This window comes from Danio rerio, chromosome 13, assembly GCF_049306965.1.
Source record: "Danio rerio strain Tuebingen ecotype United States chromosome 13, GRCz12tu, whole genome shotgun sequence".
NCBI classification, from domain to species: Eukaryota; Metazoa; Chordata; class Actinopteri; order Cypriniformes; family Danionidae; genus Danio; species Danio rerio.
In genome coordinates, this window is record NC_133188.1 from 39,366,106 (window position 1) to 39,384,220 (window position 18,115).

An 18,115-nucleotide genomic window follows, 5' to 3' on the forward strand; every position below is an offset into this window, starting at 1 on the left:
CCCTATTGAGTAGCTTTAGTTGGACAGAGGAAAATTAAAACCGGTTTACAATTATGTAGCACATACAACACAATATTTTAGTGAATTTAAGACGTTAAGGCCTAAAATTGTTTACATTTAAGGCATTAAGACCTCACAGATACCCAGTCTAATACTTGAGAAATTATATCCTTCTCAATATAGATGGATACAAATAAACGTGAAAGCCCACCTCCAGTCATTTTAGATGCTTTATTCTTTACCAAAATAGAATCTCTGTGCAGTCGAGTAGATACAGGAGGATGAAGTCCTCTGAATACAGTATTTACATCACATTTTGTACAGATCAAATTATGAACAAGACACTTCAGACTTTTTACATGTGTTCAAACACCATGCTCCCCTCACGCACCCCTACACACCCAACATGCATACAAACACCACCCACCCTTCTTTCTATGGAGGTAAATTTGTCAATATTACAGCTTCCTCTGTATCGCCGCTGTCCACTGAGGTTTATAAAGGCATTGCATGTGCACATTTGTCATCATCTCATACAAAAATTCATGTTTTCAAGTCTACAGAATAACACGCGCGCGCACACAAACACACAGATCCTCACAAGAAGGCCAGAAATGAATGCGATTTTTTAAAGATCTCCCTGCAGTGTTTCAAGTGTCATTTCTGCGAATGACAAACAAGTTTCCTTGTCCATGTAATGAGCTTTGGAAATATAAGATTAGCCAAGTTAAACTGGATGTTTTTCAAGAGTTCTGCAGCGCACTGATCCTGCGGAGAAGCTGCTGCTGTTTGGCTTTGAGTTTTCTCTTCTCCTGAGCTTGGCGCCGCTGAGATGAGTGCAACTGAAGTAAGTAATCAGTTGCCTGCGTCAAAATCGCCACCTTCGAGGTCTTTGATGATCCGGACAGACCAGGAATCTCCTCACGGAGCGCCTGAAACCTGGAGCGAAGGTCATCTCTCCGCTTTCTCTCCAAGAAGTTGCGCCGCTGCTCAGTGGAGTCCTCAGAGTCTGAAGTGGCGGGTGAGGAAAGTGGAGACGAGGGAGCAGATGAAGACTCCAGACGCGGTCGTTTGCTTACAGGCTCAATCTCGAAGTCATCCTCAGGGTCCGTGTCAGGGGAAGGAGCGGCATAGTTGTGTTGTTGCCGATGTAGAGAAACGTGGAAGCGTTTGGGACATGGTCCAAATGGATCAGCACTGACTGTAATGGTAACCGGCGTCCGGCGACTCGGAGGACGGCCACGTTTGGGCCGGTTGTCCACAGTCACAACATCAATCTCATCATCATCCTCATCGTCATCTGAGGAGACAAAGTGATTGGCAGCTTCAGCAAAATTACAGGATATTTTAAATGAGACATCTTTCAGCACAATATGAAATCCAAATAAAAATGTATACTAACAAAAAATACAAAACTGGGTACAAACTAGGCATGAGATGATAACCGGGTTCAAGGTTTAACGCGGTTTGGAAAAGTCAAGGTTTTAAAACCAGCATAATTTTCAGATATACCGTTTCTATGGTACATGTTAAGTTTTTTTCTTTTTTACATGTTTATTTTGTGACTTTAGTTCTTTAGGGCAACAGTATGTCCAGCAAAAAAGTACCCTTCACGTCAAAAGCGCCCATTTCAAAATATTTAAAATGCTTCTTAAATTAAAATATATTGTGCTCAACGGAAGAAAAGATGTTGTTTATTACTCAGACATTTAAAAAGAACTTGGTTTAGGGCACTAGTCACAATACAGTGATACGTTTATCCAAGGTTATCAATACCGTCAAAATATTATACTGGCCCATGCCTAGTACAAACATCTTTCATAATACTGCAGGTTATACAAATGCAATTTATGCTTCCACTTTATAACAAACAGCTTTGTGTAAAGGTCATTTACTCACTAGTAAACTACAAATAAAACTGTTGAATATTTCGTAGATTTTGGGATGGAAGTTGATTTCCAGCTCTTGTGACATGAGTCAATTAGTTACACTGTTGTATTGGCATATTTAAAAGGCACAATTTCATTAATATTGTCCCTTTAATGCTTTGGTAGTGTAATTTTTGCTAACCATTACCACCATTCATTTTAGCAATTAGAAGAAAGCATAAATATTAAAACAACAAAAAAGTTTAGAATACGCACTGCAAATTTAATGAGGACAAATAAAATTACAAAAAATAAAAATAACAAATTACACCTATAAACATTATATACTTATTCAAACCTAAAAGTGCAAAGAACTACTCAAACTACAATGAAAACCTGAAAAGATAAACAAAATAAGCTAGGATAAGAATGATAATACAATGCCAGGGCGGTTTCTCTGAACGCTGCAGCAAATGGTAAATAATTGGATTTAGCAAAGTTCAGAGAGTAGTGCAAGCAGTGGAGTTCCCCCAACGTGCAAGTGGGAAATGAAAAACTGGGAGTGGCACTGGAGCGGATTACACAACTTTTGAGCAGAGGAAGGGAATCCGCTCCACATCAGGACCTTTCAGTCTGGGTTTAAGCTTGGGCTCACCATTTCTTTAGAAATATTATTAAAAATAAATTGTCTGGAAGATTTAGTCTGAACTGCAAGTAATCATATATTAATCATCCATATTTGTAGCACACTCTCAACAGACTCTGCGTGGTATTAAAGTAATTATCGCCTCATGTCATCAATATTAGTCTCTTACCGGATGAATCTGAGCGACACTCTGAACCGGAGGAGCCAGCAGCCACTTTCTTATGCGGGACGGGGAGCTCCAGGACTGCGGCGGGGCTTACGCACTGTGCCGCCTGGCTCCCTGTCACGGGCGTGCCCGATGCGGCACGGGCAGCTTTCTGTGCGGTCGAGTTCTGGATCAGAGCGGCCACCGGTGCTCGCTCTCCATGCGCAACCTTCTCCAGCCGGTGACTCGTGGAAAGTCCACTCCACATGCAGTCTTTGATAACAATTGAACCCAGATTCCCAAAAATGTCCAGTGGGTCGAACTTGTGAAGCCCCTCATACTCCTCATCACACGTTAACACCTTCGGCGGCGCCCACCCAAGCCGGTCCCCGGGTATCGGGAATAACCAGTCCCCATCCAGCGTCCTTGAGGGCGACATGGGCGGGGTGGGAAGCAGCTCGAATTTCTTCCATATATCCTCACTCGGCGCCGTAGACTTAAAGAAGTCCTCCTCGGTGTCCATCTCGTCGTAAAAGTAGTGCTCCATGTCCCAGCCGTACAGTGTTTGGGTGTTGACTCCAGGCATCGCTTCAGACCATGTACTACTACACGAATATCTGCGAAGACAACGGGTCATTAGATCAAATGATGCCCGACCACGTGGAGCTCAAAAGCGTCGCAATGCACTTTACAAGTAAAACGCACACTCACTAACTGCATGCTGTCACTCAGTGCATTGCTTAATGTACATTAAATGCTGTAAAGTGCTATTCTTACACGCAAATACCAATGCATTGCTTTAAAATGATATACATGCATGCACACGCGTATGCTCACTAACCTGCATTAAATGCACATATCTGTAGTGCACATGCATAACGGTTGAGATTGGTCTATCTAGGCAAAATAGTTTATCAACACTAACAGCAGTTAACCCCTGCTGACTGAACGACAGAGAAACGGTCGCATGTGATGTGAATGCGTTACTCCAACACTCCCATTAAGGTTAAACGCACTAAGAGGGTGAAAGTAACACCAGGTCCCATAAAAAGATACAGGAAATGTTCAACAGCCCACGAGTCAACACTAGAGCGAACAACAAAATTAACTTGAGATCAAGTCTGTGATAGTCCGACGTAAAATATGCACTTACCATGGGGTCGCAGACCTGCAAAGTCCAGGGAGAGTCTACGGGACGCGCAGAACAGAACAAAGAAGCGCAGCGTCCGGTAGAACTCCGGTACACGCGCTCTCGCGAAACAATAGCGCGCGCTACTCCAGCAGTCTGTTTCACAGCCGTTTAACCTGAACAACAAGAAAAGTTTTCCTTTTCTTCCTCGCGGATATAAAGCGGGTGTCCTGTTACAACGGCAGCAACGATCGATCCGCGTGGTGCAGTGGAGCCGCACCCTCCCCCAGCCCGCTGCCGGTAAAAGTGCTTTCGCGCCAGATCTGCGTCTTTGTGTGCGAGAGCACCGCGTGGCCACGCCCACCGGAGGCGCGGGGCGGGGAGAGCGTGTGAACCGCCGCTTTATTGTGAATGTGAAGGCAATTCACAGCGCTAAAACGAGTATTTGAATGAAAATAGAAGCGTCTACGTCACTACTCCAATCTCATCACGATTGAACTGATGCGTCCCTTTAATTGCCTTCTGATGCATGACGCACTAATCAATATGTTGCGTCTGAACGCGCTAATCCTCGAAAGATGCAAACTCTGAAGTCTTTCTGCCCTTCTGTTTTTTGAAGCATCTGTTGATGAAAAACGCAACAGATTTTTTTTTCAAAATGTATTTGTAGTGTGTGGGTTACTAAAATAACAGTATCACATGGTTGCAGAAGGGACTAAAAAAGAAAATAAGAAAAGCCTAAGAAGTAGTACCAAAAAGAACATAAAACTTAGTAATATGATATAAAGATAAACTCAAACCATAAACACTGTTAAACTAACAAAATTAATAAGGAAAAAACAATGGGTAAATATTTGAGAAAAAATAAGCCAGCGTATTTTTTGTCCATATTTTAACCAAACTTTGAAATAACCTAACATTTTTAGAGTATGTATTAAATTAAAATTTAACGATAATAAAATATACAGTGGTGGAAAGAGAAAAATATCATACTCAAGTAAAAAAATCATACTCAAGTAAAAGTACCATTACTTGCCTAAAATGTAGTGCAAGTTGAGTAAAAGTATCTGTTGTAAATATTACTCAAAGTATGAGTAAAAAGTAGCCCTTTCAAAAGTACTCAAGAGTAGCGAGTATTACACTGAAAAGCTGATGAGCTTACATGCAGTTTGTGCTGTTATGTGTAAACGTAACATTCTGTAGTGCATATTTGTTTGTTCCTTCCAACCTTCCTTCCATTGTTTGTTTATTCTATCCTTCCTTCCTTCATTTATTTGTTTGTTTATTCCTTGCTTCAGTCATTTGTTCTTTCCTTCATTCCTTCCTTCATTTTTTCGCTCATTCGTTTGTTCATATTTTTGTTCTTTTCTTCATTAGGGCCTTTGTTTGTTCATTAATTCGTTCATTCCTTCCTTCCTTAGTTTGTTTAGTCCTTCCTTGAACCCTTCCTTCATTCTTTTGGTTCTTCCTTCATTCCTCCCTTGATTCGTTCGCTCATTCATTTGTTCATTCATTCATTCATTCATTTCTTTGTTCCCTCATTCATTAGGTCCTTAGTTCATTTATTAATTTGTTCCTTCTTTCCTTTGTTCAGTCTTTACTTGAACCTGTCCTTCATTCATTTGGTCCTTCCTTCTTTAGTGTCTCCCTTCATTCGTTTGTCATTCATTTGTTTGTTCATTCATATTTTGTTCCCTCCTTCAATAGGTTCTTAATTCATTCATTTGTCCTTCCTTCCTTCCTTCCTTCCTTCCTTCCTTCCTTCCTTCCTTCCTTCCTTCCTTCCTTCCTTCCTTCCTTTGTTTAGTCCTTCCTTGAATCCTTTCTTCATTCATTTGGTCCTTCCTTCCTTCCTTCCTTTGTTTAGTCCTTCCTTGAATCCTTTCTTCATTCATTTGGTCCTTCCTTCATTCCTCCTTAAATTCGTTTGCTCATTCAGTCATTGGGTCCTTTGTTCATTCATTCATTTGTTCTTTCCTTCCTTCATTCATTCTTTGCTCATTCATTTGTTCATATTTTTGTTCTTTCCATTATTATGTCTTTTGTTCATTCATTCGTTCCTTCCATCCTTAGTTTGTTCAGCCCTTCCTTGAACCCTTCCTTCATTCATTTAGTTCTTCCTTCTTTCCACCCTTCCTTTGTTCACTTATTTATTTGTTCATTCATTCATACTTTTGTTCCCTCCTTCATTAGGTCCTTAGTTCATTCATTCATTCGTTTGTTCCTTTCTTCCTTTGTTTAGTCCTTCCTTGAATCCTTTTTCATTCATTTGGTCCTTCCTTCATTCCTCGTTTCATTTGTTTGCTTATTCGTTCGTTCGTTCGTTCGTTCGTTCATATTCTTGTACCTTCATTCATTAGGTACTTTGTTCTTTCATTCATTTGTTCCTTCCTTGGTTTGTTCAGTCCTTCCTTGAATTCTACAACTATTCATTTGGTTCTTTCATCATTAGTTTGGTCTTTCCTTCCTTGGTGCGGTCCTTCCTTTATTCCTTGTTCGGTTCTTCAATCCATTTAGTGATTGTTTAAGGCTGTTTGGTGATTTCAGTCATCATACAGTCGACATCCTTCATTTTCTCATCAGTCACATGAAGTCTATAAAAAGTCTCTGGGTCATTAAAGATTTTAGACATCTTCTTAGACATTTTTTTAATGCCACCAAAAGGTTTGCTGCATTCTAGTGCCCATGTCTTGAGGTTGTTCAATGTGATGAGATTGACTTTTTATGTGCATTTTGATTGGACAGGAATCACAGGACTGATTTTTCCACTTTAGCCAATCATAAACAAGAAAGAAAAAAGTAATGACTGCAGTCTGAAGGATAATAGTTGAGTGAAAGTACCGATACAGCACTAAAAATGTACTCAAGGGAAAGTAAAAATACAAAATACACATTTTTGAAACCACTTAGTAAATTAAAATTATTGAGAAAAACTACTCAGAGTAATTGGAGTATTTGTAATGTGTTACTTTACACCACTGATTATATACAGTGTGATATGAATATTGGGTTTTAATTTATAGATTTTAGATATTTGTGTGTAAATTTAATTATATATATAATTATAACCACTACATTCATACAAACAGTTTTATTTAATTATCAGTCAATAATATAACTTTTCTTTATATGCAATATATATATATATACCTATTTTCTAGTTTACTCATTTTTATTTTAAAGAAATAAAGTAAATAGCACTTAACTCAATATTACAAATGTAAAAAAAAATGTAATGTACATGGTTGAAATATTATGTGGTAAAAACAAATGTAAATGCTTAATGTAAAAAATAATTTATAAAATCTACTCCACAAGCAAGCTGCAGGAAGTGGAGTATGCTTATATCAGCATTTTCTTTGGAGAGCTATTGTGCATATTATCATTTCTGTCCGTAAATCCAAATTTTCTACTTCTGCATGGCAGTGAAGGAGTGCTTCCAAGTTTTTCCCCCATGTCATTTGGATTCTGCCCTCACGTGTGAAGTTTGTGGTTTCGTATGGAGCAGTTAATGGCTCTGTTGACGTCAGAGTTCATCCATGCTCTCTTTCACCAAACACGCTCCTTACTGAGGGCACAGTGTGAACGCTAGTCGAGTAGGCTAAAAGTGTGACCCAACACTTGATCTTTCAGAGAATCACACATCTATGCAAAGATCAGAGCAGATACAGCACTCAGTGGAGAAAGTTCATGCCTATAAGGTCATGTTTCTTTGAAATTGATCTAAAACCGGACACAAGCATGTGATGTGCACAGATTATTTGTGCTCTGTAAACAATTATAGCATCAATTAGTCCTGACAGCATATGTTTTTAGTTCATTGTAACCTAATAATCTAAGTTAATCATGTTCTAACTTAATTTTATAAGTCACGCAAGCTGTTTTAAGTCAGTTTAACATAATATAAGTTCAGTAGACTTAAGGTTAATTTGAATCAGCTTAAAATGTTTTTACAGTGAAAAAAAGTTAAGAATTGACGTAAAGGGTGTCAGCTGTTAAAGAGAATGTAAAGGACAGGATAATGGAGGAGGATAGCTTTCAGAGTTGGAGCCCAGTTGTTGTATTTTTATCATATAAATATATGTGAGGCTATTATGTATTATTATGGAACCGTAACACAGGAAAGGTGGAGAAATGGGAGTTCTGGAACAGTGACCTTTGTCCTAACAAACCATTCTGTATTTTCCTTTTAAACTCTACTTAACAGCACTCATGCAGCTTATTTAAGTCAACATTAAAGTCTGCGATGCACACATTTGAGATGCTATGGTCTAGTCTAGACATCTGCTGTAGGTCCAGCCAGTCAAAACACCCAGTCAAGTGGTCAAAAGGCTATAAATGGACAGTACTTACACACATACACTACAAAGAATCCCCCAGCCCCCACAAACATACACACATGTACATCTATCTTTGTGAGAACTCCTTTAATAACTGTAACAAGTGGCAGCTCAATCGCATCTAAACGCTAAAACAGCTGTCATAGCAATATGTGGAATTTTCTTGGCAGGTATGGAAATTAACAATGTAAAACAGAAAATATGTTAGGACCTTAGGTCTTCATTCTATCATATTTGTGAGCCGTCTTCGTCAATGGCACCAAAAAATGTTTCCACAAGGTAACAATTTACTGGTTTTGCTATATGCGTGTGGGCATTTGGTCCCCACAATGTAAAAATATACAAGCTACACTACACACTCTTTTCCTGTTTTATGGAGACTTGCTGTGCAAACTGTATATTCAGTCCCCATATCCCAATCCAAACCCAACACATTCTTAAAATACTTTATTCTTGAGCCTTTTTCCGCTGCAAAAAGCACATATAGTCACACTTCACTAATTACTTTTATTACTGTGTGAGGATATTTTTTTTTACTCCAACGTACACACACACACACACAAACACACCGCTGAAGAAGCACATGTCCATTGTCAATTTGAGTTTGTGCGCCCTCTGCTGCACCATGAGCCCATGACACTTCCTCAATCACCAATGCATAAAAGAAACAAAAGATTTGTCAGTTTGTTCCATCCCCCCTTTCAGAGAAATACCAGACCCTCCTTCTTTTCTGGCATTAGGGTTAATATGGACTGATAACTGTAATAAATAAAATTTGAAGACCTTGTTAAAATAGAGATTAAAAAAAATATTAAACATTATTTCAATATTTTTTCAACTGTTATTTCTCCAAACAAATCTCATTGCTTCTGAAATAAAAAACAGATACTGTGTTGTTTAAAAGTGAATATAAAGATTTAATAAGAGAAAATATATACATATAACACACTAAAATACTAAATGCTATTTTCAACTGAACATCAGAATTATTTCTCCAAATAAATGCCATTGCATCTGAAATTAAAGATAAAATTTAGTTTAAGAATAAGACTTTTTTTCATTTATTATTTTATTTTTGTATGTATATAATTAAACCACCACTAAATGTTATTAAATATATTATACACAGCTATATAAATATATTATATATGCTAATAAGTGTAGTATTAAACACTTTGTGTGTGGGTAAAATTAAAAAGATTATTCTATAAGTTATTAGCATATATTAGTGTTATTATTTTATTTACATTGTTGCTATCTATCTATCTATCTATCTATCTATCTATCTATCTATCTATCTATCTATCTATCTATCTATCTATCTATCTATCTATCTATCTATCTATCTATCTATCTATCTATCAACTATGTATAAAATGTTTTCATTATTCGCTGTACACTGGATTTAAGTAGATATTTGTATTTATTTTACTTCTGTGGGTTTTCAAACTCATACTCAACCCTCTCTCACATTTACAGCTAAAACAAAAGGAGCCACTCAAACACATGCCAACAGTATCCAGACTGGATCCCCCTCTCTGCTTCTCATGTCTTTCTTATCCTCATCTGCTCCCATTGCTTTGCCTCTTTACTCACCATCCCCCTCTTCGGCGGAGGCTAAACTTGCCACTGTCTTTGTTAAGGCAACAGATTAGCCTCTAACAAAGGGTTAAGGGAGGGTTAGCGCTGCAGGCTAGCAGTCGTTCCCCGTGCTGTTGGCTGGTATTGTTCAACCGAGCCTCAGTCTCATGCGCATTTGAAGAAAGGATGGAGACTTGACACCTTCGGCAGTTATTATAACTATTGTCAAACGCTCACACTTGAGTCGAATAAACAGCAAACAGCTTTATTGGGTGAAAACGAGGTGCTGTACATCAACAACAATTGACTGTCAACATTCAAATGAACTGATAATGTGTTCAGATTCAGAGCTGAAGTAAACAAGCTGTGGACGAAGACAAAAGTCTGCTGAAATAATCCCTGACTCGTTTGAGAGCTCTTGTTTCTGGTCCCCTGTTTTCCTCATCTGACCTTTAACCCCTTTCACCCCAATGGCCTCAGACAGACTCAATTTGTAGACACTGAGGTTCAGAGATCAATATATGAAGAAGGTAATATACCCTTTAAAAATATAAAGATTCTTCCTAGGATTCCCAGGACTTTTTCTTATATTTAAGATCGTCGCTGAAAGCATATAGAGCAGCTTGGTCATTCAAAATATCTCTTCATCCTAGGATAGACTGGATAAATTCCAGTTTAGAGTGTAGAGGTATTGTTAATATAATTTATAAGTTACTTACAATATGACAATATTCAAATATCCTAATTGAGGGCTTTTGGGAGAAAGAACTCAATACAAATTTGCAATACTGTCAAAGAGAACATAAAAAATACCCAGCTCAACAAATTATTAATTTATTCATTCATTTTCTTTTCAGCTTAGTCCCTTTATTAATCTGGGGTCACCACAGGGGATTGAACTGCCAATTTATCCAGCATATGTTTTACACAGCGGATGCCCTTCCAGCCACAACCCATTACTGGGAAACACTCTTATTGACACACATACACTACGGACAATTCAGCTTACCCAATTCACCTATAGCGCATGTCTTTGGACTTGTGGGGGAAACCAGAGCACCCGGAGGAAACCCACGCCAACATGCGGAGAACATGCAAACTCTATACAGAAATGCCAACTGACCCAGCCGAGGCTCGAACCAGCGAACTTCATGCTGTGAGGCACTACCCACTGTGCCACCTACACTAAAATAAAATAAAATAATAAGCATAATAAACAATCAATAGTAAAAAAAACACATATACCAGCAGGGTTTCAAACAAGGATTTGGGGACTCCCAGGGGACTTCAAAGAAGTTCTACATGAGCCTATAAAAATGTTTAGAGAATAGGAATCTGTGTAAATAAATTAACAAACACAAATAAAACAAACAAATAAAACAAAATATTTATAGTATATATTTACATATATATATATATATATATATATATATATATATATATATATATATATATATATACAAATATAGTACAAACATAGTTCATTGATTTTATGTTTACAATTTATGTTACGTCTCTAAAGCTTGTGAAAACAAAAAACACAGCTTATGTTAATGCTTTTAATTTACATTAGGTTATTTAATAAGTATTTGTACTGTATATGACATGGGCATGTTGGTTAGAATGTTTCTGCAGTGGTTTGCATGTGTGAAATTGTAAAAGTAGACTTTTCAAAAAATAAAAAAGAAATAAACAATATCCTACTTAATAATAATAATAATCATAATCATCCTCATCATCGTTATCATCATTATCATCATCGTTAATATTACTGTTAAAGTATGATTTTTTAACATTTTCTAATAAATAATAAATATACAATTTTATTTTTTAACAAATAACCTCATTATTTATTTATTTGTTTGTTTATTTATATATGATATTAGAATACGTGATAACTTGTAAGTGATTTTATGTTTTAGAATAGATTATGGAATATTCTCGCATATATTTCAATTAAAATGGAAAGCGAGTGCATGTTTTTATTAAAACTAATATTGGATTTTTTTATGCGTGTAAAACATTATAAAATGCACAAAGAAATTATGGGGTTCTTCTCTAAAAAGTTGTTACTTCACCCCGTTTAGAGCTCATTATGGATGTTTTACATTATAACTAACATGGTTCAAATTATGTATCTGTGACAGAGAAACTAGGTTTTGGGAAACACTCGTCACTACATCGTTCTTTTCATAAAATAATACATCATACTATGATATGTTTGAGAAACGCACCCCTGTTAAAGTTTGTTCTTTTGAAGACAAAGAAAAAAATTTTGAAGAACACTGAAAACATAAAACTTCCATAGTATTGTTGCAGTGGTTACAAGTTTTCAGCTTTCGTCAAAATATCTTCTATGTCGAACAGAACAAAGAAACTCATAAAGGTTTAAAATACTTGAGAGTGAGTAAATAGTGAGTATGTTTTCATTTTGGGGTAAAATATCCCTTTAAGTAAGATCGGAATAATTAAAAAGTTGAATGAAATAACAAGATAAATTGTAACATGTTTTGAAATGTAACAATGTTTTAGACTCCAATACTACTTGGTCTTTACAGTACGAACTGGGTCTTTGCACAGGAAACTGTTTGCACACCTTTAGTTATTTTAATTAAAGTAATAATTTCAGTTTACTTTGTGTCATTTGTACTGTTTAAAATATGCAGTAATTTTTTAGCATAAGCAGAGTAGACCATATGCAATCCAAAAAGCACAGTTCACATGAAAAGTGAACTGTAGAGATCAGAGAATCTCTTTTCAACCTTTTTTTAAAAGGTAATTGTCATCCTAATTTTCATGTAAATGTGATATTCATTCACATTTAATAGCTTTGACAGAGCTGTGCTCATACTGATTATCACTGTAGTTAGAAACTGAGACCTCACTACAGGTGGCATTTTATTTTCTATTGTGTATAAATCATGTGATTCCTGACTATAAAGCATTAATTAAATAAAATCATTAAATTAAAGTGAATTTGATGAAACATATTCTGGACTGGACATGGACAATATTAAAGTGTTAGTTCACACAAAAAAGACAAATCTACCTTCATTTATTTACCCTTGACTTGTTTCAAACTAATTTGAGTTTTGTTGAACACAAATAAGAATAGTTTGAAGAATGTCGTAGACCAGGAACCATTGACTTCCATGTATTTATTTTTCATACAATGGATGTCAATAATCACAGGTGTCCGACATTCTTCGGAATATCTATTATTGTGTTCAACAGAATAAAGTAACTGAAATAGGTTTGGAACACGTGGAGATTGAGTAACGATGACAGATTTTTTTGGTCGTTGATGAACTACCCCTTTAAATATATTGTGTTGTATGTAATTGCTCTTCTTTCCAGCAGGTGGCGCCACAAACTTAAGGTTTCGTCTGAGAACAGCGCAAACTGTAGATATTATACGTGTAAATAATGTAGCCTAACTGAACTGAACGAGGAGCAGAGAACAGCGCAACAGAATGACTGTATAATGTTATTATTTAAAACACAGCATAACACCACTTTTTTATTGCTTTGCTCAAGCAATGTGCAACAAACCCACAAAAACAGCTTAGAAGCGTCGTGTCTTGTATTTACGTCACAGAGGAAATCTCCTAGTCAAAAAAAGCCCCTTTCACACATACAGACCTTTCCGGAAAATTGCCGGCAATTTTCCGGAAAGGTTGTATGTGTGAACAGGTCCTTTTTGAAAATACCGGTAAATTCGTTCTGGCTATTTTCCGGAAAGAGAAGTTGTAACATTACCGGCAATTTGCCGGAATGCTGCGCTGTGTGAACGCAGAAGGAAGATTCCCGTAATAAGCGCGTGCACGTCTAGAACGTGCTGACGTGAGACGTCTGCTTTAGCCAATCACAACAGTCAGACGCATTCATGTGCGCGCGGTTTGTGAGAATAAAAGCCTTTGAATATTTTTCCAGACACATTTAGCTGCTAGAAGTTAGTCAGATCACGTTTATATGTTCTTCTTAATGCCAACTGTGTAAATAATCATCGACGAGATGCTTATGATAAGCCGTTGTTTGTTTACCTTCAAGCTTTGCGTGCGCCTATGAGCGCCTGCACACGTACATATTATGAACATCTCGACATGCGAAAGTGATCCTGCGAAAGTTGTTCACAATATTGATCATCCACAGAGTTTGTGATGTATCAAATGTTTACAAACACAAGCGCAGCCGTTTAAAGCTCATTTGTGGTGAATGATGTCAGAATTTACCGGTATTTTGGAATGGATGTGTGAATGCTCTTTTCCGGAAAATTTCCGTAACGTCCTCGCCTGTGTGAACAGCGCTTTTTTGAATATACCGGTAAAGTCGTTCCGGAAATTTTCCAGATATTTACCGGTATCACTGTGTGAAAGGGGCTAAAGTTAATGTCCCATACCTTATTATATATTGGTGAGATTGAATTTGATAATAAACTTTGCACTAATAAACATTTAAGACAAATTATTATCCAATCTTGTTTCCCTTATCAAGTATTAAGAAATAGGTTATGTCATTCAGTGGATAAAAATACTTTTAAATATTTTAGAACAACATATCTTAAATTTCCAATTCTCCCCAAGGCAAAAGAAGTACAATTTAAAATAATAAATGATATATACCCTTCTAATAGATTCTTACACCTAAAATTTAACTTAGAAAACTCACCATACCATTTATAAACATTTTAGTGAAGACACAGAACACATATTTTTCTCTTGCAGCGCCGTTCAATCATTTTGGAAAAAAGTACAAGACTGGTTGAAAATAAATATGTGGATGCTGAAGGTTTGACTTTTACATTACAAGATGTACTATATGGAATTACTAAAGATTGCTCTGCTTTGCACGATTTGATAAATATGATAATTGTGTTAGCCAAATATTTTATTCATAAATGTAGATATTTCAAAACACCTCCATTACTCATTGTATTTATAAAAGAACTTAAAATATTTTCAGATGCCCTGACTAAAATGAAAACAAAAATTGCCTTAAAAATGTTTAATTTATTTGTAGTATATAACTTGCCATAGATTATATGTTGTACTTAATTTTTATTTATTTATTTATTTTTTGTGTTTTCCTTTCACTCTTGGATTTATTTTAGCTTGAATTTTTTTGTATATTACATTTGTATCTTTGTATATTATTGTGTTGAGCCTTCCGTATGTGACACACAAGTTGTAAAGTTGAATCCCTTTTTGTTGTATTTGGATTTTGTATTTTCAATTTAAAAAAAAAAAAAAAAGTTAATGTCCCATACCTAATCTAGTCCATTAACACGTTTACCCCCCACACCGCCTACCTTCATTGCTGGAGACAATTACATTCGCAGGTATTTTACTAAATATAGACTAAACTCAAGTCTTGAATGAATAGAAACCGTGTGAAAGCAGCTAATAAATAGACTAATCATATGGCTGATTTTAAAAGATTTGATAGCCAGCAGACAACGTCAAGTTCTGCTGCATTTGACCACCGTTTGCTGTAAAAGAGTCCAAAAATGTTTTAAAAGAAGTTAACATACAGTTATCTTCAGGGAAATAATTTTATCTCAAAATATATTAAAGGGACAGTTCACCCAAAACATATGGCATCATTTAGTCGTCTTCCACTTGTTCCAAGCTTTTCAAGTTTATTTTTTCTGATTAACACAAAGGAAGATATAGGCTACTGAAAAAAGCAGCCAACGACTTCTGTAGTATGTTTTTGTTCTTACTATGGATGTCAGTGGCTGTTTTTTTCCAACACTCTTCAGAATATCTTATTTTGTATTCAACAGAAGAAATTCATAAAAATTTGGAACTATAAGTGTGAAAGGTGATTAAATGTTCATTTCCGGGTGAACTATCCCTCTAAGTCTACATCCTGATCAACTCAAAATTGATTTCATTATCCACAAAGTAATAAATCTGTAAGTCTGCTGTAAAATTAGCAAAAAGTACACTAAAACACCTAAAAATAAAAGTTCTTTATTGGGCTTCATGGTTGCATGTAAAATCATGTGACACCTTTCTGTTTCAAGGCTCTTTATAACGAACACATGCTGTTAAGATGAATAATGTGTTCTTCACACTAAATAGTTTTTTTGAGGAAACAAAAACAGTTCTTATAGCATCACTGCAAAAAAAAAGAGAAAATAAATCAAAGAAAGTGTAGTTTTACACACTGGAAGCCTCTACTTTGCGTAACTCTGGGCTAATGGTCAAAGGATCACCTTATAGCTTGTATGATCTGAAACTGCATGTGATCATTATTCAACAGAACAGTCCTCCTGAATGGTGCTTAATGCAGCATCAGGGTTTTCGGTCAAGCTTCATAGAGTTGGATTTGTAAATTTTCCACATTCTATCATTCCACAGAGGCTCAGTAGGATCGAGATCAGGGCTTTGGCTAGACCACAGAAGGAAATTACCTTTTTTAACTACTTCGGCATGACATTTGCTGTCTGTTTTCATTTATTGTCTTGTTGAAGGATGAATCACTGCTCCATATCCATCTTGGTTAATCAGTTATTAATACATACAATATAGAGTCAGTCATATCTTTTAAATACTTCAGATAATGGCTGTACCATACACTGCTTTTGCGTCCTTATTGCTTGTATGAATGAAGAAATCTGTTGTGACATGGTCTTATGTCAGTTAGCATTTGACCAAAGTTCTGTTTATATCACAATTCCTGTACATTTTGACTCATTATTCAAATACTATGGGCTTATACTATGTTATTTGTGTAAATTTGGCATTCAAACATTGCGAAAAGGCAACATGGTGGCTCAGTGGTTAGCTCTGTTGCCTTACAGCAAGAAGGTCGCTGGTTTGAGACCTGGCTGTGTCAGTTGGTGTTTCATTGTCTAGTTTGCTTGTTCTTGCCATGTTGGCATGGGTTTCCTCTAGGTGCTCTGATTTCCCCCCACAGTCCAAAGACATATGCTATAGGGCAGGGATGTCCAAACTCGGTCCTGGAGGTCCGGTGTCCTGGAGAGTTTAGGTCCAACCCTAATTAAACACACCTGAACCAGCTAATCAAGCTCTTACTAGATACAGTATACTAGAAACTTCCTGGCAGGTGTGTTGAAGCAAGTTGAAGATAAACTCTCCAGGACACCGGCCCTCCAGGGCCAAGTTTGGACACCTCTGCTATGGGGAAAATTGAATAAACTAAATTGGTCATAGTGTATGTGTGAGATTGTGAGTCTGTATGGATGGTTCCCAGTACTTGGTTGTAGCTGGAAAGGCATCCGCTATGTAAAACATATGCCGGATAAGTTGGCGGTTCATTCCGCTGTGGTGACCGCTGATGAATAAAGGGACTAAGCCGAAGAAAAATGAATGAATAAAAGAATGAATGAATGAACATCGCAAAAAACAAACAAACTATGTATTATATCGTCATGTGAAATGAAATTTGGAGGTTCTGAACAAAACTGACATGTGAAACAAAAGCAAAATGTGAACGCTTTTTATGAGTTAATGTTTTCGGTCTCGTGCATTTTCACTTCATCATTTTATCACACTTCACTGGTTCCAATCCAGCATGAGCTTATTTCTTCAACTGAACACAAAAGAATAAATTGAGAAACATGTTAGAGAAATATGTGCGCTGATTACATGGGGAAGTGATGGCATAAAGATGCGCTGCAGAAAGCCAATGGAGAGAGTCTGATGAGTTCTGAATGTTTTCTATTGAAACAACATAAAGTATATGCATACAGGAACGTGTTAAAAAGTCAGAACATTGCATATACATACAATGATGTGGGTCCTTGCTTCACACGTACATGTATTTGAAAGTTATTTAAATGAAGTTTGCCTTCTCTTTTTTCACATTTCCAACATCTCAGATCTAAGATATTTCCGCATATGTTCAACTCTACTACATCTGCCCTGTCTTATTAAATCATTGTAATGTTATGTGTATTTATATAGCGCATTTATCATGTATGGCCATACACCCAAAGTGCTTCACAATTATGAGCCGGGTCTCTCTACACCACCACCAGTGTGCAGCATCTACTTGGAAGATGCAATGGCAGCCACAAGACACCAGCGCCATTGTGCTCACCACACACTAGCTATTGCAGATATAGCCAATTTGGTGGATGGGGATGATTTGGGAGGCCATGATCGGTAAGGGCTGATGGAGGAAACTTGGCCAGGACACCAGGGTTACACCCCTACTCTTTACCAGAAGTGCTATGGGATTTTTAATGACCACAGAGAGTCTGGACTTAGGTTTAACATCTACTCCGAAAGACGGCGCTCACTGACAGTATGGTGTCCCCTTCGCTTTACCGGGGCATTAGGACTCACACAGACCGCAGGTTGAGCACCCCCTGCTGGCCTCACTAACACCACTTCCAGCAGCAATAGTTTTCCCATCTGGTCCCCCATCCAGGTA

At 36.8% G+C, this 18,115-nt stretch overlaps 2 protein-coding genes across 3 annotated transcripts in view; one reads left to right on the forward strand and one right to left on the reverse strand.

Annotated features, from left to right (window-relative positions):
• Window positions 1-18,115, forward strand: part of mfsd2aa (MFSD2 lysolipid transporter A, lysophospholipid a) — a 62,479-nt gene that overhangs the window by 11,840 nt on the left and 32,524 nt on the right. The window lies entirely within an intron of this gene.
• mycla (MYCL proto-oncogene, bHLH transcription factor a) lies at window positions 213-3,895 on the reverse strand. Its single transcript, NM_212937.1, has 3 exons — window positions 3,813-3,895; window positions 2,684-3,276; window positions 213-1,300 (listed from the first exon to the last, which is right to left on the reverse strand). Exons 2-3 carry the CDS (start codon window positions 3,243-3,245, stop codon window positions 744-746), a joined length of 1,119 nt encoding a protein of 372 aa, NP_998102.1. The 5' UTR covers window positions 3,246-3,276; window positions 3,813-3,895; the 3' UTR covers window positions 213-743.

Coding starts and splice junctions, on each gene's coding strand:
- mycla (NM_212937.1), bottom strand. CDS start 3,245: ATGCCTGGAGTCAACACCCAAACACTGTACGGCTGGGACATGGAGCAC. Junction 1,301..2,683: donor GTGTCGCTCAGATTCATCCG/GTAAGAGACTAA, acceptor TTGTCTCCTCAG/ATGACGATGAGGATGATGAT.